The 23,132-nt window shown below is 35.4% G+C and overlaps 1 protein-coding gene and 1 pseudogene across 1 annotated transcript; one reads left to right on the top strand and one right to left on the bottom strand.

Annotated features, from left to right (window-relative positions):
• Positions 1-5,882: 5,882 nt before the first annotated feature.
• Positions 5,883-6,532, top strand: LOC125929306 (olfactory receptor 52J3-like; annotated as a pseudogene).
• Positions 6,533-12,443: 5,911 nt separating this feature from the next.
• On the bottom strand, positions 12,444-22,663 carry LOC125936923 (olfactory receptor 52E2-like). Its single transcript, XM_049651364.1, has 3 exons — positions 21,755-22,663; positions 19,083-19,096; positions 12,444-12,893 (listed from the first exon to the last, which is right to left on the bottom strand). The coding sequence occupies exons 1-3, from the start codon at positions 22,661-22,663 to the stop codon at positions 12,764-12,766; spliced, it is 1,053 nt and encodes a 350-aa protein (XP_049507321.1). The 3' UTR covers positions 12,444-12,763.
• Between the last annotated feature and the right edge of the window lie 469 nt (positions 22,664-23,132).

The raw sequence follows: 23,132 nt of genomic DNA, 5'->3' as shown, positions 1-23,132 counted from the left end.
TCGTGATTCTAAATTCTGGTTCAGACATCTTGCTTGTATCTGTGTTGGTTAAATCCCTGGCTGTCGTTTCTTTACGCTCTTTCTTTTGGGGTGAATTCCTTCATTTTATCATTTTGAAGGGAGAAAAGGAATTAATGAGGTAGAAAAATTGAAATTAAAAAATAAAATTTAAAAAATATTAAAATTAAAAATTAAAGACACACACACACACAATAGATGATGCTAGATCCTAGGTGTGTTTTGGTCTGGGTGTTGAAAGTGTTTTGACACATTAGAGAAAAAAAGGGGGGGAGGAAATCGTTTGAGAATTTGAAAAAATGAATACACTGAAGTAGACTAAAATGAGATGGGATAAAATAGAATTTGAAAAAATATACAGAAAAGTAAAGAATAGAGTATAAAAAATTACAGAAACATATTTTTAATAAAAATTAAAAATAAATGTGATTTTTTAAATTTTCTGTATTTAAGAAAAAAGAAAAGAAACAAAAAAGAAGAAAGAAAAAAGAAATCGTTTGAAAATTTGAAAAAGTGAATACATTGTAGTAGACTAAAATAAAATGATGGAGGTAAAATAGAATTTGAACAAATTTGCATAAAAGCAAAAAATATAGTAATAAAAATTAAAAAATATTTTAATAGAAATTGAAAGTAAAAATGAACTTTTCTCTTTCTGCATTCAAGAAAAAGGAAAGAAACGAAAAAGAGAAAAAAAGGAAAAAGAAAGAAAAAAGGAAAGTGTTTGAAAATTTGAAAGGTGAATATACTGAAGTAGGCTAAAATAAAATGATGGAAGTAAAGTATAATTTGAAAAAAATTTACTCAAAAGTAAAAAATATAGTAATTAAAATTAAAGAAAGATATTTTTAATAAAAATTGAAAATAAAAATGAATTTTTTCTCTTTCTGTATTCAAGAAAAAGAAAAGAATTGTAAAAGAGAAAAAGAAAAAAGAAAAAAGAAAGAAAATTGAATAGATGAACCTGCTAACAGATTGAAGTAGGACTGAAGTTGCTTCGTTTTCCCCTAGAAGTCAGTCTATATAGCTCTTTACAGTCCATAAATTAAGCCAGCGGTGAGTCTTGCATACTTGAAGAGCAAAGATGGCCTAGTTGGGTGGGGCTCAGTGTAACAGCTCCACTCTCCACTAGATGGCGCTGCTAGCCTACTGGGGTGGATTGTTGCAGCGCTCATTGGTGCCTATGCGCATGCACAGGAATGGTGAAAATGGCGCCTCCCAGGTACCCGGTCTGTTCTCCCGGATCAGCAATCGCGCACCTGTCCTCTGTCTTCAACTCTTGTCCACTCCCTGCTTTTTCACTCTCTGTGACCAGGCCCAAGGCAATACCTCTCTCCCAAGTTTTGTCTCAGACGCGGCTGTTTTCCCCGGCCCCTTACTTCTGAAGGACTGCAGCTTTGACCCGTTCTGCCCCTCTGCGGGAGGGTCTCACAGAGCAGTGGCCAAATGAGCAATGGCTGAATATTGAGTGCACCCAGGAATGCCCGCTGGACCCTGTTGTTGCCGGTGCCCTGAGACTGTGGCCAGGTGCCAGCCCACCCCAGAAAAAGTTCACGAGACAGAGTAGCTGCAGCGTTTCAGGGATTATGGAAAATCACAACACACATCTGGCACCAGGCTTCACCCTTAACAACCTTGCCCCAGCACCAGCGAATGCGGCTGCCTTCCAGGGTCTGCTGGCACCAGGTGGTTTCAACAGTCTCAAATGTCCTTCCAGCAGTGAAACCGCTTTTCTTCATGTGGCCCAAGAACCTCCCAGACCCCACTCTGTTCCTGGGGATTTGTCTTTCCCACCAGAGCACCACCAGGTATCGAGCTGCGGAGTTGCAGCCTTTGCGTTCCCCTTGTTTACAGTCTTAATGGAATTTAAACCCTCTCCTTTCTCCCTTTTTAGTTTAGTCCCTGCAGCTGTTTCGAATTTTCCACTTTCTCTCCACCTGCTTTTGGGGAGGGGTGCTTTTCCCATAGTCTCCCTTCCTCCCTAGTCTCTGTCCTCTCTCCGCAGGCAAAAGCAATTCCCTACCTTTCACAGCTTCTCGCTCCCCAAGTTCAGCTCTCTGCGCCGTGTACCTGCTGAATTTTGTGGTTCAGGTTGTGCATATAGTTGTGTTAATCCTCCAATCAGTTTTCTAGGTGTGTCGGATGGTTTAGTGTTGGTCTGGTTGTATTTCATGGACGTGAGACACACAAAAAGCTTCCATGCTGTTCCGTCATTTTGGCTCTTCCCCTCCGCAGCTAACTCCTATAATAAATTCTTTATTCTTCATACTCTTAGTAGTTCTGAACCTTAGTTGACATAAATATAGATACCAAAAGTGGTTCCTGGATAACAAATTCTTAAGGATGGAATTTGGAATTAGTTCCTTATCTAATGAGCCTTAGGGATAGCAAGGCCCCTGCTGCTATTGGCAAAAGAGACATTGGTCATTTGTAGAATGCAGTGACGAAACTGTTATGTATATTATTATTCTCCGTAACCAAGAGCTTAAAGGAGGCAAAGCTTTTTGAGTATCCAAGTATTTCTGCCAAAGATTTTAATAAGAATGAGGACATTAGAGACTTGATTTTTTTGTATGATAAATAAGCCAGAGAAGTTGGATAAAGACAACAATGAACTCAGGGCTTTAATACCCAGCTGGAAGTCCAGGTAAGGAAATAAAGCATTTTTGACTATGCTAAAAAAAAAAAAAAAATCATCTTCTACGAGGTCGTTTATTGGAAAGAAATAGAACTCCAAAAATTGGAATGATGTTATGTGGGTAGACTCCAATGAAGCAAATCCTGAATCCTGCCAACCCCCCTTTTACCGTTAGAAGCAGCTCTTATTCTCTTGTCTCAGTTAGATAGTCTCCCTCTGTCCAAAATAAATGTAATATCCTCCCCTGAGGTAGCTGACTTGAAATGGATTCCTAATCTCAGCCATGAAAAGTTCTCACCACTTCTTACAGTTTCTGAGAATAATGGTGTTTAATAAGAATAAAATGTGGGTCACCTATGTAATTTTTCTATTAACTATGTTATGAAAGCTAAAAAAAAATAAAATTAATTCAATAGAATATGTAATCTAACCTAATATTATTCAAAAATTATTTAAACATAAAATCAATATACCTATCAATTAAATATTTGATATCATTGAAATTATCAAAGTAAGTCTTCTTAATCCAGTATTTAACACTTAAAGCACATCTTTTTTTGTACTAATCTTTTTGTACTATTTTTTGTACTAAATAATCAATGGCTAAAATAATATGCAACATAAGAAATTATGTTGAATTGAAAACTATTTTATATTTATATTAAAGTAAATATTAAAATTCATCCCATCAGTTGAATTTGCCACATGTCCGATGTGCAATAATCATATATGGCTAGTGTCTACTGTGTGGGAAAGTACAATTCTAGGTCTATAACTGGACTCAAATGCCAGCAGGCTCCAGGGGATAAAATATACTAACCAAAAGAATTGCAAGATTTTGCCACTTTATACAGATAGAAGCCTGGGGATCATGTGTGGTACTGAACTCTGAGTACTAGATCTGAGTAGAAGAAATGTGACACAGTATGAGGCTGAATTGTAATATGAGAATATTAAACAGAGATTCTGGATTCAATGTATTTGGGAGTGGTTCCAACAGTTAGAGGATTGACTAAAACCTGTTCTCAAAGATGGTCCTCAGTAAAATGAATGGAAATGCCTGACTTTCTCTGAAAAATACCATAAAAAAAAGTTCCCAAAGACTTCAGGGAACACAGAATGTTAGAGTTTATTTATCATGCATACCTGCACAGTCAGCCCCTAAGTCTATCCTGGAGGGCCTAGAAAACACTCTTCTCATCATGGCTGTGAGAAATATATTCCTGAGGAGAACCTAGGAAACCAGGAAAAGTTCTGCAAGTAGGAATGATGTCAGGAATTTTTTCTGTCAAACTGTTCTTCCTGATTTCAATCTTGAGACAGCTCTGAAGCCTGGAGCCCACTGAAGGGGGCTATCTCCCCTTGAAGAAGGATCCTGCTGAGCAGCTGACTATACACTAGTCTTCCTGAAAGGGACGTGTGATCATTTATTATCAAGACTATGCACTGGGAAGAGAAATAGCGAGAATCTTGGGTGATTATAAGACATGGGTCCTGAACCAACATTAATATCTGGAGAAGCAAAATGTCACTAGTCAGTGTAGGGGTGTATGAAGGTCACTACAAGATCAGTTGCACTGAACAAGCACACACTAGAGAACAAACCCTCAAAGTGACTTTCTTCCTTCCCTTCATCTTTCCCTTGTCTCCCACTCCTCCTTCCTCGGATTTTACTCCATGGAATTTTACTGACTCAAGCTTTGTTCTCTAAAGAACTACCAAGACCATTGGAATCATAGTGACCGTAGTAAGTAAGCACTCAGAACGAGGTTTCACAGAAAAGATCCTATTGCTAATAGTATAGTGATACCATTAGTATACTGCAATATATAGTCTTGTCTGCAGACCATATGTGATGCTATCATTTTTGCTCAGGATTTCATTCTGGCTAATTAAGAGGAGGCACAGGTTAAAAATGAGACTTGATAGTTCTAGGGCTATTTAAATGATCTATTTCATATTAATAAGATGTGGCAATTTGTAGAGTTTGAGGAATCGGTCCATTTGATCTACATGGTCATTTTCGTTTTTATGGAACTGTCAATGTCTGCAGTATCTAGAGTGATACACCCTGCTTCATTCCTGACATTGAGAAACCATCTTCTGTCTTTCTCCCTTTCCCTTTCCTTTTTTTTCCTTTTTCTTAATCAGTCCTGACAGAAGCTTAATTTTTGCTTTAAAAAATATCAGCCCTTGGCTTCATTTATTCTCTGCTTTCTATTCATCTCCATGTTCCCATGTCCTTAGTCTGTTTTTTTCCTCACTCTCCAGGTTTCTTGTCTTTTCTCACTATGTCTGATTTTCTGTTAAAAAACTTTCCTTATCAGAAAATAAGGACAAGGTCTTATGGATAGTGCTTGGGGTAAAGACAAAGAATGTATGACCTCACCCTGACCTGAGAGAGCTATGTCCATGATCAGTACCTCCCTCAAATCTTTCTTTCACCTCCTCTGAGCACTGTCTTTCTTACATATTCTCCTTAGATATAGGAAACATGGAAGAACCTGAAGTCCTCCTTGTTTCCTTATGCTCTTTCATCACCCCAGGAACAAAGGGATGTACATTGCTGTCATAAGAAATATTTTGGCCCTGAGACTGGTTTTTACTAGTTAAACCTTCCTGTATCTATTTCAGTTTAAGATTTGTTTGATGGTGTTTATCTATGAATGTTTGTTGGATAATTTCATGAGGATACCTGTTGATTTTTGAGGTGATTTTTGAATTGGAATTCACATGAACATTAGTATCAAATGCAGCATACTTAAGTTACTTGGCATATGATGTTTCTTTATGTTAGTGTGGCTATGCTTGGGGACCCATATAGGTCTTTTTCTGCCTTAATGATTTGTTGGCTTTGTCCTTAACATGCTCATTTGGGGAAGTCCTTACATTTTATATGAATCCAGATACCAATCTTTGCTCAACAGAAAGTACCAGAATACAGATTATTTTAGTTCAGAACTTCAGAGGATATTTTATCATTTCTTGGCATTGGCTATGCTATTAGTTGTCATAAAACTTTGGTTTCTTAGATTCAAACTGTGTTCAGTGTCAGGAATTTTCCTTTCTTTAATAGACAAAAAACAATATCACTGCCTTCTCTTGCACTCTACTAAAATATGAACTAAGCATTTGAAAACATTATGCTTTTTTTAATTATTTCTAGGAATGAATCATATCTCCTCCTATTTCAGCCAATTCCAGAATGCCCCATAAAAATATAACCATGCTCCATCATCTGCACTTTGTTCTTTTAGGCATCCCAGGGCTTGAGACTGTCCATGCCTAGATTTCCTTTCCCTTCTGTTGCATTTATATTTTGGCTCTTATTTTCAATGTAACATCTCAGATAATGATATGGATAGACAGAATCTTCTTGAATCTTATATTTTTTCTGGCCATGTATCTGGCCCTCTCTACATTCCTGGCTGGGTACATTCTGATTTAATGTTCATGAGATTGGCTTTGGAGCCTGTGTGGGCCAGATGTTTCTCATACACAGGAATGTGTCTGCAGTACTGCTGGCAATGGCCTTTGACCACCATGTGGCCATCTGTGCATCACTGCACTGTACCACCATCCTGACAGTCTGGATGTCAGGAATTAGAATAGGTATTTCACTGAGTGCAGTCATATGCACACTGTCTACCTAATTCACTGTCTGTCTTTTTGTGATGCCCACGTTATTGCTCATAAAACTGTGAGCACATGGGCATGGCCAAGTTGGCTTGTGCCAACACTCATATCAATGCCATCTGTGGTCTTTTAGTTGCTTTCTTCCTTGTCTTCATCCTGGTATGGGTTGGGATCTCTTATGGCTATATCCTCTGCCCTGTATACGTCTCAAGTTACAAAATACCCATCACAAGACACTGAGCACTTGTGACTCCCATGCTGTAGTCGTGTTTGTTTTCTATACACCTGTCACTTCACTTTTAAAAACTGCACTGTACTAATGTACATTGTTAATAACAGGGAAAACAGTGAAGGCTGCTTTCCATTTTTCTGTAGATCTAAAATTTCAAAAAAAAGGTTTATTTTAAAAATAAAAATAAGGGGCACTCAGTGGCTCAGTTGGTTATGCCTCTGACTCTTGGTTTGGCCCAGGTTATGATCTCATTATTCATGAGATCAAGCCCCACATCAGGCTCTGTGCTGACAGCATGGAGCCTGCTTGGGATTCTCTGTCTCCCTCTCTCTCTGCCCCTCCCCAACTTGTGATCTCTCTCTCAAAATAAAAAAATAAATGTTTTATTTTTTTAAGTCTATTTATTTATTTTGAGGGGGGAGGAGCAGAGGGAGGAAGAGAAATTCCAGAGCAGGCTCCACACTGCCAATGCAGAGCCTGATGAAGGGCTTGAACTTGTAAACCATGAGATCATAACTTGAGCCAAAACCAAGAGTCAAATGCTTAACCAACTCAGCCACCCAGGTGCTCCAATAAATACACATTTAGAAAAACATAAAAATATAAAGAAAAACATCACAAGATTTGAAAATTAGTGGTTCTTCTGATGACAAACACATAATTTGGTTAATTAACACTGTTTTGGAATAACTGAAACAACTCTATAATATATTAAATGTTAAAGTTGCATTTGAAAGGATCAGAGAGCTCTCATGGCTGTTAAGAAGCCGCAGGAGCAAATAAAAGAAAAAAAAGAATCTAAAAAGTTTGGCATTTGTGGTCACTTTTTCTTTAAAAATTATGTCTGTCAACGCTCACATAAGATAGTTAAAGAGATAAGTCAGATTTTCTTTAGATTGTTTTGCCAGTTGAACAATATTTTAACAGAATTTGCCATTTAGGGAACATAAACAAGGACTTGGTCAATTCCAACCAGTGGTTCCCACTTGTTTATGAACTTTTTCATGTGTAAGAAAGTGGGGAAAAAAAAAGTTAAATGACAGTAAACACTAAAGTTGGGACAGTAATAGTTACATCTGATGAGGAAATGAGAGAGAGGAGTACATAACATGCCTCCATTCTAATCCATGTCTTATTATTTGCGCTGACCACCTAATGCACAGCGTACTTATATGTCTTCCTGTGTTCAAATATTGTATAATGGGGTGCTTAGGTGGCTCAGTCAGTTAAGCATCCAACTTCGGCTCAGGTCATGATCCCATCTGTGTGCTGACGGCTCAGAGCCTGGAGCCTGTTTCGGATTCTGTGTCTCCCTCTCTCTCTGCCCCACCCCCTCAAAAAAATTTAAAAAATATTGTATACCAAGAATTGTTAAAAGCAGCTTACAGAAGTCTGAAATTATGATACATTTGGGAGATACTGGAGATCAGGAAGACCCTCATGAGAAGTATAAGAAAGCTGCATGCTACATGGAGAAGAGCAGCAGAGAACTACATGCTGGGACCTTAAACTGCATTTGGGAGCTCGAGTTTATTTTGACTTTGTGAAGAATCATGAGGCAATTTGTTTGAAATAAAATGAATAGGCAGCATTCACAAAGTTAGTAGAATTTTCTAGTTGTTATTACATTTATTAAATGCTTATTGTGTAAAAGATATACTATCAGGGACACTGCCTGTTACTTTACATGAAACATATGAAGTAGATACCATTTTATTTCCCCTTATCCATATAAAAAGAGTATTAGGTCTTAATGAGAATAAGTAGCTTGCTCAAATCACACAGTCTGTAAGTGGATGACCTTGCAACTAGAATCCACTCTGCTTGGGCTTGATCAGATTCGAATGCTGGCTTTTAGGGCGCTAAATGTTCTCCTGATGTGTTATGACTTATCTTTCAGGCAAGGAATATAGTTGGTTCACATAGGCTCAGGTGCACATCATTGCACTGATTCTGGGTAGTTGGAATCTTTGTCCCTAGAGAAGAGCAGAAGTTCCTGGTGGATGTTTCTACCCAGTGTAGGACCTGGCTCAAAATAGGGAACTTGGGGCCCTCTTGTCCTTCAGAGATGAGGCCCTGGAGAGTTTCATTTGGAGGCTATCCTTTGGGGAGCATACATGAAGGATAAAAACTCCATTCCCTATTTCAGTACGTATGAAAATAGAAAGATCACGACAGGCTCAGAATCGCTTATGGTGCACACTTTGGTGAGTCTGCTACATACTTCCCCAGCCGATGGGTAAGATGACAGACAGAGGGGAAGAAAGGAGAAAAGATAATGGAATATATATGGAATATACTGCTTAATGAAATAAGTCAGAGAAAGACAAATACCATATGATATCACCCATATGTGGAATTTAAGAGACAAAACAAAGGAACAAACAAAGAAAAGGAGGATAAAACCAAAAGCCTCTTAAATACAGAGAACAGAGTGGTGGCTGCAAAGGGGAGGTGGAGGGGTGAAGGAGATTAAGAGTACACTTAACCGTGATGAGCAATGAGTAATGTATAGAATTTTTGAATCATTATATTGTACATCTTAAACGAATATAACATTGTATGTTTATTATACTTCAGTTTAACAAAATCCCTTAATGAGATGCCTGGGTGGCTCAGTTGGTTAAGTGTCCGACTTTTGGTTTTGGCTCATGTCATGATCTTGTGGTCTGTGCTGATGGTGCACAGCCTGCTTGGGAGTCTCTCTATTCTCCCTCTCTCTCTGCTCCTCCCCTGCTCATGCTGTCTCTGCATCTTTCTAAATTAAAAAAACAAAACACCAAAAGCCAAACAAATAATAAAATCTCTTAAAATATGTGTTAAAAATTCTCTTACCCAATATGCTCAGCTCCGTACTACATTTTGAGTATACAGATATAAGTAAGTGAAAGTTTCTTTAACATTAAAGGGCTGTCTATAAATTAGACGAAAACAACAGGTAAATACAATTTCATATAATTTTTTTAAATGATCACTCCAAATAAAACTGGTATATAAAGGAGAGTATCCTGTCACGATTTCCTCCTCTCTCTCTGAATCTTCAAGAAATTTTACTTTCTTTCTTTTTTTACCTACTTAAATCTACATCTGAGTCTCTTTGTATTCCTTTTCTCCTAGTTTTTTTTTTACTATTGTCTGCTACTCTAGAATATATCTGTGAGAAATGGAAGATCCATTTTAACAAAGATATTTATTATTCCCCAGGTCTTGGAATAACTTAGGTTCTCCTTAACAGCCAAGGAGGAAAAATCCCTTAACAGTCATTTGTGTAACTACTACTTGTATTGACTTTATCATTTGCAGAAGGTAAACAGATTATGACCACAACGTTTATGTATGTATAGAGAAACATAGAAATCGCTCAATTTTCACAACATCTTATAACTTTGTATAAACATTTTTTAAGTTAAATAAAGAAGATTTTTTAGATTAAACCAAAGACTTATTTGATGAAAACCTTTCGTTGCCATGTCTGTAACTTTTTGTTGCCCAACAGTGATTAACTCCTAGTTTTTTAGCCTCCTATCTTTTTTTTATGGAATACATTTGATATATAGCATTGTGTAAATTTAAGGTGTACAACTTGTTACTTTGAAGCATTTATGTATTGTAACATGATTGCTATTGTAATGAAGCTTATCTATCCCAGCCTCCTGTCTTAACACTCCATGTTCTTGACAGGAAGCACACATTTTGAACCATGGGACATACTCAAAAATGTCTTAAAATGAAGAGAGGCTCAACTGAAATCAGTGCTATCATTATATAATATACTAATTTCTAGTATATCCCTCCCTTCCCCCCATATCATTGTATTTCTGGATTAAAACATTTTCCAGAACACCCAAAGCTTTTGCACTTAAGCATTTAAACAACAGGTTCTAGGTGGCTCAGTCAGTTGAGTGTCTGACTCTGGATTTTGGCTTATGATCTCATGGTTGTGGCTTTGAGCCCTGTGCCAGGCTTGGGCTGACAGTATGTAGCCTGCTTGGGCTTCTCTCTCTCCCTCTATCTCTGCCCTCACCCTTTCTCTTTCAGAATAAACCTTTAAAATAAAATAAATAATGCCAACATTACCTTGAATCCAAAACCAAAGACCCCACTAAAAAGGAGAACTAAGACCCAATTTCCCTGATGAACATGGATGCAAAAATTCTCAACAAGATACTAGCAAACAAGATCCAATAATACATTAAAGAATTATTCGCCATGATCAATGGGATTTATTCCTGGGATGCAGGGCTCGTTCAATATCTGCCAATCAGTGTGATACATCACATTAATAAAAGAAAGGATAAGAACCACATGATCCTCTCAATAGATGAACAAGCATTTGACAAAATACAGCATCCTTTCCTCATAAAAACCCTCAAGAAAGTAGGGATAGAAGCATTATACCTCAAGATCATAAAAGCCATATATGAAAAAGACCCACCAGTAATATCATTTTCAATGGTAAGAAACCGAGAACTTTCCGCCTAGGGTTGGGAAAATGGCAGGGATGTCCACTCTCACCATTGTTATTCAACATAGTGTTGGGAATCCTTGCCTCAGCAATCAGACAACAAAAAGAAATAAAAGGCATCCAAATTGGCAAGGAGGAAGTCAAACTTTAACTCTTTGCAGATGACATGATACTAGATGTGGAAAACCCAAAAAACTCCACCAAAAAACTGCTAGAACTGATCCATGAATTCAGCAAAGTCACAGATATAAAATCAATGTAGATAAATCAGTTGCATTTCTATACACCAATTATGAAGCAACAGAAAGAGAAATCAAGGAATCGATCCCATTTACAATGGCACCAAAACTCATAAAATACGTAGGAATAAACCTAACCAAAGAGGTGAAGAATCTATACACTGAAAACTATAGAAACTTTAGGAAAGAAATTTAGGAAAGAAAGACACATACAAAAAAAAGGAAAAACATTCCATGCTCATGCATTGGAAGAAAAAATATTGTTAAAATGTCAATACTACCTAAAGCGATCTACATATTCAATGCAATCCCTATGAAAGTAACACCAGCATTTTTCACAGAGCTAGAAAAAACAATCCTAAAATTTGTATGGAACCAGGAAAGACTCTGAATAGCCAATCCTTAAAAAGAAAACCAAAGCTGGAGGCATCACAGTTTTGGACTTCAAACTGTATTACAAAGCTGTAATCATCAAGACAGTATGGTACTGGCACAAGAACAGACACATAGATCAATGGAACAGAATAGAGAACCCAGAAATGGACCCATAAATGTATTGCTAACTAATCTTTGACAAAGCAGGAAAGAATATCCAGTGGAAAAAAGACAGTCTCTTCAGCAAATGGTGTTGAGAAAACAGGACAGCGACATGCAGAATGAACCTGGACCACGTTCTTATACCATACACAAAAATAAACTCAAAATGATTGAAAGACCTAAATGTAAGGCAGGAAGCCATCAAAATCCTAAAGGAGAAAACAGGCAACAACCTCTTTGACCTGACCTGCAGCAACTCCTTTTTTTTTTTACATTTGAAATATACTTTATTGTGCTAGCTAATTAAAAACATCTCTTTCCTATTGATTCTTTTTTTTTTAACATGAAATTTATTGTCAAATTGGTTTCCATACAACACCCAGTGCTCATCCCAACAGGTGCCCTCCTCAATGCCCATCACCCACTTTCCCCTCCCTCCCCCCCATCAACTCTCAGTTTATTCTGTTTTTAAGAGTCTCTTATGGTTTGCCTCCCTCCCTCTCTAACTTTTTTTTTCCCTTTCCCCTCCCCATGGTCTTCTGTTAAGTTTCTCAGGATCTACATGAGTGAAAACATATGGTATCTGTCTTTCTCTGTATGACTTATTTCATTTAGCATCACACTCTCCAGTTCCATCCACGTTGCTACAAAAGGCCAAATTTCATTCTTTCTTATTGCCATTGTGTATATAAACCACAATTTCTTTATCGATTCATCAGTTGATGGACATTTAGGCTCTTTCCATAATTTGGCTATTGTTGAAAGTGCTGCTATAAACATTGAGGTACAAGTGCCCCTATGCCTCAGCACTCCTGTATCCCTTGGGTAAATTCCTAGCAGTGCTATTGCTGGGTCATAGGGTAGATCTATTTTTGATTTTTTGAGGAACCTCCACACTGTTTTCCAGAGTGGCTACACCAGTTTGCATTCCCACCAACAGTGCAAGAGGGTTCCCATTTCTCCACATCCTCTCCCGCATCTGTAGTCTCCTGATTTGTTCATTGTAGCCACTCTGACTGGCATGAGGTGATATCTGAGTGTGGTTTTGATTTGCATTTCCCTGATGAGGAGTGACGTTGAGCATCTTTTTGTGTGCCTGTTGGCCATCTGGATGTCTTCTTTAGAGAAGTGTCTATTCATGTCTTCTGCCCATTTCTTCACTGGATTATTTGTTTTTCAGGTGTGGAGTTTGGTGAGTTCTTTATAGATTTTGGATACTAGCCCTTTGTCCGGTATGTCATTTGCAAGTATCTTTTCCCATTCTGTCGGTTGCCTTTTAGTTTTGTTGATTGTTTCCTTTGCAGTGCAGAAGCTTTTTATCTTGATGAGGTCCCAATAGTTCATTTTTGCTTTTAATTCCCTTGCCTTTGGAGAAGTGTAAGTAAAGGCAGAAGGCTGGGGAACTAAGCAGAAGTAAAATGCATTCTTACACATACTAGAAATTCATTATGTTTAAAAATAAATACATAGCCACCTCACTAACAGTATTCCTTAGATCATTTGTAGAAACACTATTCATTCAGAAGCCAATGACGAACACACATTGGCTCTATCAAATGTCTCTCCTCCCTTTAAGAACAATGTCCTGTTTCCTGATACCACTTGTATACTTTGGCTGTAAAAGTAATTTGCCTTACAAAAATTGGTTGTGTGTTTGCTAAGAAAACACAGGATCTCTGCAATGAAATATGTTGGAAGTGAAACATATAGAGCTACAAAATGATACTGAGTCTCCATGGTTTGCAAACATAATTCATTCCAGAAACATGCTTGTAATCCAAAGCACTTGTATATCAAAGAGAATTTCAAGAATCATTGGCTCAGTTGTGATCATGTGACATTTAGCATCATGTACTACTACTTGTATTGCAAGACATCGCTCGTTTATCAAGTTAAAAATTTTTTTAGAAATATTTGCTCATTTAGTGGAACACTTGCAGAACAAGTTACTTGGAATGCAAGATTTTACTGTATGTCTAATCAGGAAGCGAATACATGCTCAGATACAAGCTAATGATTGGTATTTGCTCCCAAGGACTACTTTCTTAGTAGGTATATGAAAGTATTTCAAGAAGAGAACACATGAGGAGGATCATAGAGATTTGCTAAATCTCTGATTTAGGTTTACAGATTCATATGTAAGGTAGAACAGTGTGGTCAATACAGAGATTGAAGTGGGGGCCAAAGCTGGTTTACATCAGATCATGCACTATTTATTTTCTATGTTAAATAATTTGATATTTAATTATAATAACTAGTTCTGCAACACTAGAACTCTGCTTTCTCATGTGTAAGATGGAGGTAGATTATATTTATTAGGAGGAAAAGAGATAATATGAACAAAAGGTTAATACTACACCTGATACGTAGCATGGACTTAAAATATTGTAAGAGATTATTATTATTTCATTGTCTGGAAGCTTTGATTTTTTTGCACCTGACAGAACATTATTGCTTTCACATTATCCCCAAATTTAATTGGAAAAATTTTCCTGCTGTATTTTTTAATAGATACTCTAATATCCTTAACGTATAATGATGCATTTTGAAGTCAAGAGTAAGAGAGAGGTGCCCACAAACTTAGGAATGGGTATCAAAACTGTATTTGAAATCAATATGATCTTAAATGTTGAATTAATAATAAAGAAATACATTATTCAAAACTGTATAATAGCTAGTGCTTCTGAAGCTCTCACTGTGTATCAGACACAGTTCAAATACTTACATATATTATTTGATTTCATTATTATAGCAATCCTATGGTTCAGGTGCTATTTTTATCTTCTAAGAGTTAAGGAAAATGAGACATGCAGACATGACGCACTTTGCCCAAGGTCACACAGTTAGTAAGACATAGAGCCTGTATCCCAAGCCAGCCAATGTGATTCCATAGTTTAATTTTTACAGCTATGCTAAAATGGAATAAGATGTATAACATTTAAAGATTTACTTTAATATATCTTACTTGCATTGGACTCTCTTCATGATTCAGTGTTAAGTGGAAAAAAATGAAAATTATAAAATTATGTGCAACATGCAAAACATCAAGAAACTATAATTTTCACAAATATACCAGATTTTAAATTATTTATCTCTAGACAGTGAGTTTATTTTTCTGGAAATTTTCTTAATTTTATAAAATGTTTAATGTTGAGCATATATAATTTTTGTTTTCATAAAATATCATTTAGCCATAAAAATTAAAAAGATTAAAACAAAGTAAAATTGAATATGTACTGTTTAATCATTTCTTATACTTGACATTTTTCTGGTCACTTTTTAACTTAATTCATAAATAAAAGCTAAGGGACGCCTGGGTGGCTCAGTAGGTTAAGCATCTGACTTTGGCCCAGGTCATGATCTTACAGTTCTGAATCCCGCATTGGGTGATCTCAAGCCCCGCTTTGGGTGAGCCCTGCTTTTCTCTTTCTTTGTCTCTGGGGATAATTTTTTCTGCCCCTGATGGACTCTGTCTCTCTTTCCTTCCCAACCTCTCTGTCTCTGCCTCTCACTCACTAGCACTCTTTCTCTCTCTCTCAAAAATATAAATGAATGAATGACAAGGTTCCTAATTGTACATAACACTCCTGTACACATACACATAACACATCTTCATTATTGATCATTACTATCCTATTTCTAATATCCTAAGAAAAATAAAACATGAATTCATCCTTGATCCCTCTCTTTCTCTTACCATCTACATCAAACATATCAGGATACTGTATGTACTGTGCCTTCAAATTAAATGCAGAATCTGAGCATTTCTTGAGATAAATCCAAGCTCTTAATCCAATTGAAATTCAAATTATAAGGTCCCTAGAAGACAGAATAAGATAATGTATTTGAGACCTTGAGGAAGGAAAAGATTTCTTATTTTATTCTGTAAAAAAAAACTATCCAAAAATTAACGGGCAAATCACAGACAGAAAAAACATATTAACAATAAATAGTTCTGACAAAGGTAATGTAACTTCACTATATAAAGATCTTCTATGATTTACTTATTAAGAAATGAAAAAAGCAATATAAAAGGTAAGGAAAAATTTGCATATGTACTCATAAAGATATGTAAGATTCAACAAATATAATAAAACCTGCCTAGAAACTTTAATTGTAAGGCAAATACATATTAACTCCTTAATGAAATGCCTGTTCATGCCATACAAGATTGGTACAATTAAAAAAAATAAAATATTGACAATATGAAGTGGTGACAATATAAATAGGGAGCAACTGAAAACCTCTTAAGCTGATGGTGGGGGTGAAAAGTATTCTAATGTTAAGTATACATTTGGTTACACTTATCCTGTACCCAAAAATTCCACTGTTGGTCATTTCACCAAGAGAAATGGAAACATTTACCCACAAAAAAGCCAATATTTAAATGTTCATGGCAACTTTATTCACAATACTACTGCCAAAGGGGAAACAATTCAAATAAACTTTCACTGAACAACAGATAAACACATCAGGGTATATTCATCCAATGAAATATTACTCAGCAATAAAAAAGAGAAGAATTACTGTACATACTACAACATAATAAATATTAAAAATGAACACTTTTATGAGTGAAATAAGCTAAAAGGAAAAATCTATATACAGTTTGCTTCGATATATTTAAAGTTCAGGAACAGGTGACACAACCCTACTGTGATAGAAATCAGAATCATGTTTGTCTATCTTGGGAGACAAGACAAGAGAACTTCCTGGAGAAATAAAGACATGCATAATTAGATTTACATTTGCTACATAAGTACCTTCACTTGCCAAAATCCATGGAACTGTACACGAAAGATCTATACATGTTACTATATGTAAGTTACTCCTCAAAAAGTAAAAACAAAACAAAACAAAAAACAACGAAAAAAAAAAATACAAAATACTTCAGAATAAAAAAGGTACTGAATAAGATGAAATATCTACTCCTTTGAGCTCATAAAGGCAAAAACATTCCACCAGAGTTAGAACAGACCCTGCTATTGGAAGTCAAGTCTGGGATGTGATTTACTACATCAGACTGAAAACTGAAAAAAACTATTAGGGATAATTTTTGGGGGCTCATACTTCCATGAAGGTGTATGGGCATAGTTTGCAAATCACACTGTCAACCTCTGAACTCAAATGATCCAAGCACCTTTTGGTCACTGCCTCTCAGATATCCTGAAGGTCCAATGAGAAGACAAATTTTTGCCTTGAAGCTCTCTTGGTAGAGACCATCACAAAATTTCTGGACAGGAGTTGATTTGTAGGTACAATGACGGTAAAATTTATAGGAGAGAGGATAAAGTGAGCAAGTGAGACAGGAAGTAGGAAAACAAGAGATTTTAGAAAGAGAGTAAAAGGAAATAGGGAAATATCCCACTTAAGAGGGATCTTCAAACCTATAAAATGCAACACATAAAGTCAACTAAAACATTCACAGTAAGAAAAAAAATCAGTCCAGAAAAAATAGAAATAACCAAACAAAATGAGAAACAATTCAAATATTTATATCTCTCAACTTCAAAAACAAAAGATTAAAATTTTTAAATATATATTATAATAACTGAGTAAAAGGAAACAACCAACTAAAAAATGGAGAATCATGTAAATTATTATAGTCATGTGATTATTATAGTCGAACTTTATAATTGCTGAATACAAATCAAATAAAAAAGTGAGAATCCTAAGAAATAACTACAGAAAATTTCCAAACAATACTGAATAATTCACTAAAGATATAGCATAAAAGAGCAAAACAATGAGAGGTTGTTGAATAATATTTACATAATTGGAGCATAAATTAAGAATAAATAGTATTTATAGAATTTTTTAAAAAAGAAACTGGAAAATAGGATGAAGGAGCTATATTAAAAATATTATGGATGAGAACTTTCTAATTACAAAAATAATTATAAGTATTTACATCAATAGTTTATTTGATGTATAGTAATAGTATAATAGTATAATAGTAATAGTATGTAATAGTTACCAGCCTATTATATATAATATAATATGTAATTACAACGTATAATATAAAATTATATCACACAAATAAATTAAAGTTTCAATTGATCAAAGATAAAGAGAAAATAAAAGGACATATAAACAAGAAAATTCAGACACCAAAAAAGGAAAGACAACCTGACTGGATATAAAGTTCTTAAAGACAACAAAAATAGCAGTTAGGAATTAAATACTGTTTTTACTATTCTGGAGAAAAATAATTGCCAATTTCAAAACTGATTCTCGGCTAAATTATCACTTATGAAAGAGAAGAGAATACATAGTCAGAAATAAAAATAAGAAGAAAAATTTTACCTCCCACATATTGAGACTGAAGGGATTCACTTAATTTTAACCATTTACTTCATATAAAATACAGTATACATACATAGCACTTCTATGTTGTCTGTCAGTGGGGAAAACGATGGACTAATAATTAAATGATTGTAGAACAATTAGCTTCTCATTTAGAGAGAGAGATACACATACACATACACATACTCACACAGATACACACAGACACAAACCTGAGAGAGAATTAGATCCATATTTCATTGAACAATTCTGCTTTATTAATAAATTAATGTCATGTGTTAATACCCATATCTTACCTTGGGCTCCTTTGTCTTGGACAAGGGTTTAGGAGCCTTTAGTTCATCTGGACGTTGATCCCAGGAAGCACAGTAATGAAGTGGAATACTACTATAGGAAAGACAAAAACTCCTATAAAATTGCTGTGCTGGTTACCATTGTGGGCAACAATATATTGTAGTAGAGTCTCTGAAGGACACCTTAGAATTGTCCCCTAAAGGATGAGAAACTTACATTGCTTAAAAAATTGAAAATAGCCTAGAAATGAAATATGAGGATAATGGTAAATAAACTCGCTGTATATATATGATGCAGTGATAAACACCAGGAAAATACAAATATGAATATATCTCAAACCAAAAATATTGTGTGGAAAATGATGCTTCAGAAATGTACATTCATTATGATTTCCTTTATACAAATTTCTCAAAAAGAAAAAAAAAAACCCACCAAGCTATATGTTTGTGAATGCATCTCTCACTTTTTCAAAAAAATGAAGGCTGCATGTCAATCACTTACATCAAGTTTAGGATAGTGGTTACACCTAGAAAAGAAGAGAGGGTGATGGGTATAGAAATGATCTTAGTTTGCATGTAATTTTTAAGTTTTATGTTGGCTGGAAGATGTACAAGTTTTTATATATTATTCTATGTTTTCTCTGATTTTAAAATATTTGGCAGTGATATAATAAAATATCAATGATATCAGAAGGTTGTATATGATTAAATGTAGTATAAAAGTAAAACGTACTGACTGTTCTGATTATATTAAATGAGTAAAACATCATACGTGTAACATAGAGGTAAAGCAAATAATTATTGGGTGAATCTCTGAAACACCATTTTAGATATCAATACATTTGTCTATGTGAGAAGGGTAAAAGATGGTGCATTCATGATATTCTGAATATGAAGCAGAGATAAAACCACACTGGTGTGATTTTAAAATTATAATGATACCAACTTCTGTTTAGTGACTTTTTATTGTATTTATGCATGTTTTTACATGCATTTGTTACATGGAGGTGTAATACCCATAGTAACTGTAAGAGGTAGAAAGTAGTAAAATTCCCTTTACTGAATTGCTTAGGTAGGTTAAGCACACTTAGATCAGTTAAGTAGTCTCCCCAAGACATAGAGTGAGGAATTGGTAGAGTTGGTATGGAATACAAACATTCTGACTCCACTATACTTAAATTTAACCACTTTACTGTAATATCTTTGATACAGGCATTCCAGAAAAAAGTATGAAGTTTCTTCAAAAAAATATGGGGCACATGGGTAACTCAGATGGTTGAGCTTCCAACTCCAACTCAAGTCATGATCTCACAGCTCATGAGTTCAAACCCTGCGTAGGGCTCTGTGCTGACAGCTGAGAGCCTGAAGCCTGCTTCAGATTCTGTGTCTCCCTCTCTCTCTACCCCTCCCCAACTCGGGCTCTGTCCCACTGTCTCTCAAAAATAAATAAACATGAAAAAAATTAAAAATAAATAAAAATATAGAACTACTCTGATCCTGCAACTCCACTTCTTGGTAAATATCTGAAGGAAATGAAATTAGTAACTTGAAGAAATAAGTACACCCCTGTGTTCACTGGGTCACTAGTCATGGTAGCCCAGATAAGGAAACAACCTAAATATATGTTGACAAATGAGTGGATAAAGAAAATGTGGTATATATAAACAATGGAATATTATTTAGTCTTGAAAAGAAGGAAATCTTTTCTAGAGGACATTACGCTAAGTGAAATAAGTCAGACACAGAAAAGACAAATACTATAAGATCTCATTTCTATATGGAATCTAAAAAAAGTCAAACTCATAGAACCAGAGAGTAGCAGTGGCTAGGGAGTGGGGGGAAGAGGGAGATAATGATAAAGGGTAAAATCTTTCAATTAGAAGATGACTAGGCGGTGGGATCTAATGTACAGCATGATGATTACAGTTAATAACATGGTATTGTATTCTTAAAATGTGTTAGAGTAAATATTAAGTATTCTCACCACAAAAAAAGGTTAGTATGTGAGGTGATGGATGTATGAATTAACTTGATTGTGTAATCATTTCATAACAAGTATATATTTATATATTAAATCATAACGTGTACACCTTAAAAATCACATTATGCAAGCTAAATATAGACAGTTTTGGTCAAATTTCCATAAGACTGGGGAGATTCCTAGTTAACTTATAATCCTATATGCTCTAAACAACCTTAAAATGAAATGAGACAAAGTTATTTTAGGCAAAGAAAAGAAAACTCCTCACCAGAAAAATTGTATCAAGGAAATATTTAAGTTTATTCTTCAGACATGAGTAAAATCATTACAGATGAAATTCAAAGAAGCAAGAAGGAATGACTAACAATAGAAGTGGTAAATATTTGGAAATATTTACATGAATATTGACTTTCCAAAACAATAACCCTATGTTTGTAAATTTCAAAATGTATAAGAAGTAAGTTAAACCAGCAATAATATATAACTCAGAAAGTAGAAAAAGAGACTAATTTTTATTAAGACCCTTTATGAACAGAAAGCAGTAAGACTGCTGGTTTAGATTAAAATTTGATAAGTTGCATGGGCATGTGTAGGACAATGGCAAAAATAACTATGAAATTATGTATAAAATCAAAGCAAAGCAAATGAGACTTATGGTAATGATTAAAAAATTCTAAGGAAGAAAATCTTTGTTGTGAAATATTTGTATCTCAGGTTGAGGTAAAGAGAATAAGTAAATCTGAGATTTAATTACTAGAAAAATAATAATTATGTTAAATGTGCATGAAATTAGTAGTGTATTTGAAATATGAAAGATGTCAGACTTAGTTAAATATAAATACTTTGATATTTCTAAGTGGAGACAACATTAAATATCAAGATCTTAAAAGGCTGAAAGAAAAAGGAAGGACGTTTGTAAGTTGAGTTTGCTTATAAGTTTAAACTCTGTAAATTTCATAAAGTCAGGTAAAGTGGAATAGTTACCATTATATCCCCAGCATCCTGCACTTATGAAAATATACACTCAGAAAACCATTATATTTGGAGAAGAACGAAGCTCCATGAAACATCAACTAATCTAGTGGCAATGGATGCATTCAAAACTTGTGATATATGAATATCAATCAGATATTGAAATGAATAGAGAAAATGACATGACCTGCTAAATGAAATTTTAAGGGAGGAAGAGTTTGCAGCAATGGATATTGAGAAGTGGTCTGAAAAGCAGGTGGAAATGAAATGCATTTAAATACTTACTGAACAGAGCCAATATAGATATATATTTTAACATAATTTTTGTGAGAAGGAATTTCTCTAATTCAAGTTTCATGAAATTTCATATTGAACCACACATGCATTAAGTGTCATTCTTTTTCCTTTCCTTGTTTCTTTAATATTATTTTCTTCACACGGTCATAAATCTGTTTGGTTCTGACTCCATATATGACAGGGTTGAGCATTGGTGGCACTATGACATAAAGATTGGCCAGGAGTATGTGGATATAGCGGGGGACGTTATGGCCAAAGCGATGTGTCATAAAGGAAAAGAGGGCTGGTGTATAGAAGGCAAGAATTACACAAACATGAGAACCACATGTGCTGAGGGACTTGAGTCGGGCTTCGTGGGAAGGAAGACGGAAAACGGCACGGAGTATCTGAACATAAGAAAGGGCAATGGCTATGATGTCAAATACTAGATTACAAATTGCACATAAGCCATAGATAATATTGATCTTGATGCTGGCACAAGACAGGCGAGCCAGACCCATGTGTTCACAGTAGGTATGGGGAATGACATGATTCCCACAGAAGGGCAGTCGCAAAATAAGAAACACAAATGGAATCACAAAAATAAATGCCCTCACTAACACACCAACACCAATCACAGAGACAATCTTGTTGGTGAGGACGGTGCTGTATCGAAGCGAATCACAGATGGCCACATAGCGATCATAAGCCATCGCCAACAAGACTGCTGACTCCATAAGTGTGAAGCTGTGAATGAAAAACATCTGCATGAGGCAGGCTTCAAAGATGATCTCTCTGAGGTTGAACCAGAAGATCCCGAGCATCTTGGGGATGGTAGCTGTGGACAGACCCAAATCAATAGCAGCCAACATGGCCAGGAAGTAAAACATAGGCTGGTGTAGGCTGTTCTCAACCCAGATCACAAACAGGATAGCGAAGTTCCCCATGAGGGCAATCATGTACACAGCACAAAAAGGAAAGCCAATCCAGACATGCAATGTTTCCATCCCTGGAATCCCCAGCAACAAGAAGGAGACGAGGTGGAATTGGGTGTCATTGAGAAGGAACATTCTTTTTGGTAATGCATAAGCCTTCAGAAATGTATGCTGACCCAGATAGTTCTCTGTATCACTAGAGACCTAAAGATAATGTAAGAACACTTAATTAGCTACTTTTTCTCATTATCATATCACTGCCAACAGAATCCCCCTTCAATTTTGACCAATTTAGGATTTTGCTAGCTTCTAAATATAGTGACGGAAATTAATTCCAGTTGATTGACAACACTCCGGGATTAACACACAGGATAAACAATAACTACACACACAAAAAAAACCACACAGGTGCATCGATTTTATGCCAAAATATTAAAAATTACCTCAAATGGTTAAATTGGTTCATCTGTTAGTATTTAGTAATAATTTTTACAAAATATGATTGGGAATAATAGTGAAAACAGTAATATCAGATACTAATTAGTGAGGTGCTGTCCATTATTTACAAGGCTTTATGTCAGAATCTGTGCAAAAATCATCTCCA

The sequence above is a fragment of the Panthera uncia genome, chromosome D1 (assembly GCF_023721935.1).
Source record: "Panthera uncia isolate 11264 chromosome D1, Puncia_PCG_1.0, whole genome shotgun sequence".
NCBI classification, from domain to species: domain Eukaryota; kingdom Metazoa; phylum Chordata; class Mammalia; order Carnivora; family Felidae; genus Panthera; species Panthera uncia.
Note: the sequence above shows the minus strand (reverse complement) of the source record. Positions and strands in the feature narration are given on the sequence as shown.

What these genes read in the sequence shown, in the direction of transcription:
- LOC125936923 (XM_049651364.1), bottom strand. Translation starts at nt 22,663, where the DNA reads ATGTTCCTTCTCAATGACACCCAATTCCACCTCGTCTCCTTCTTGTTG.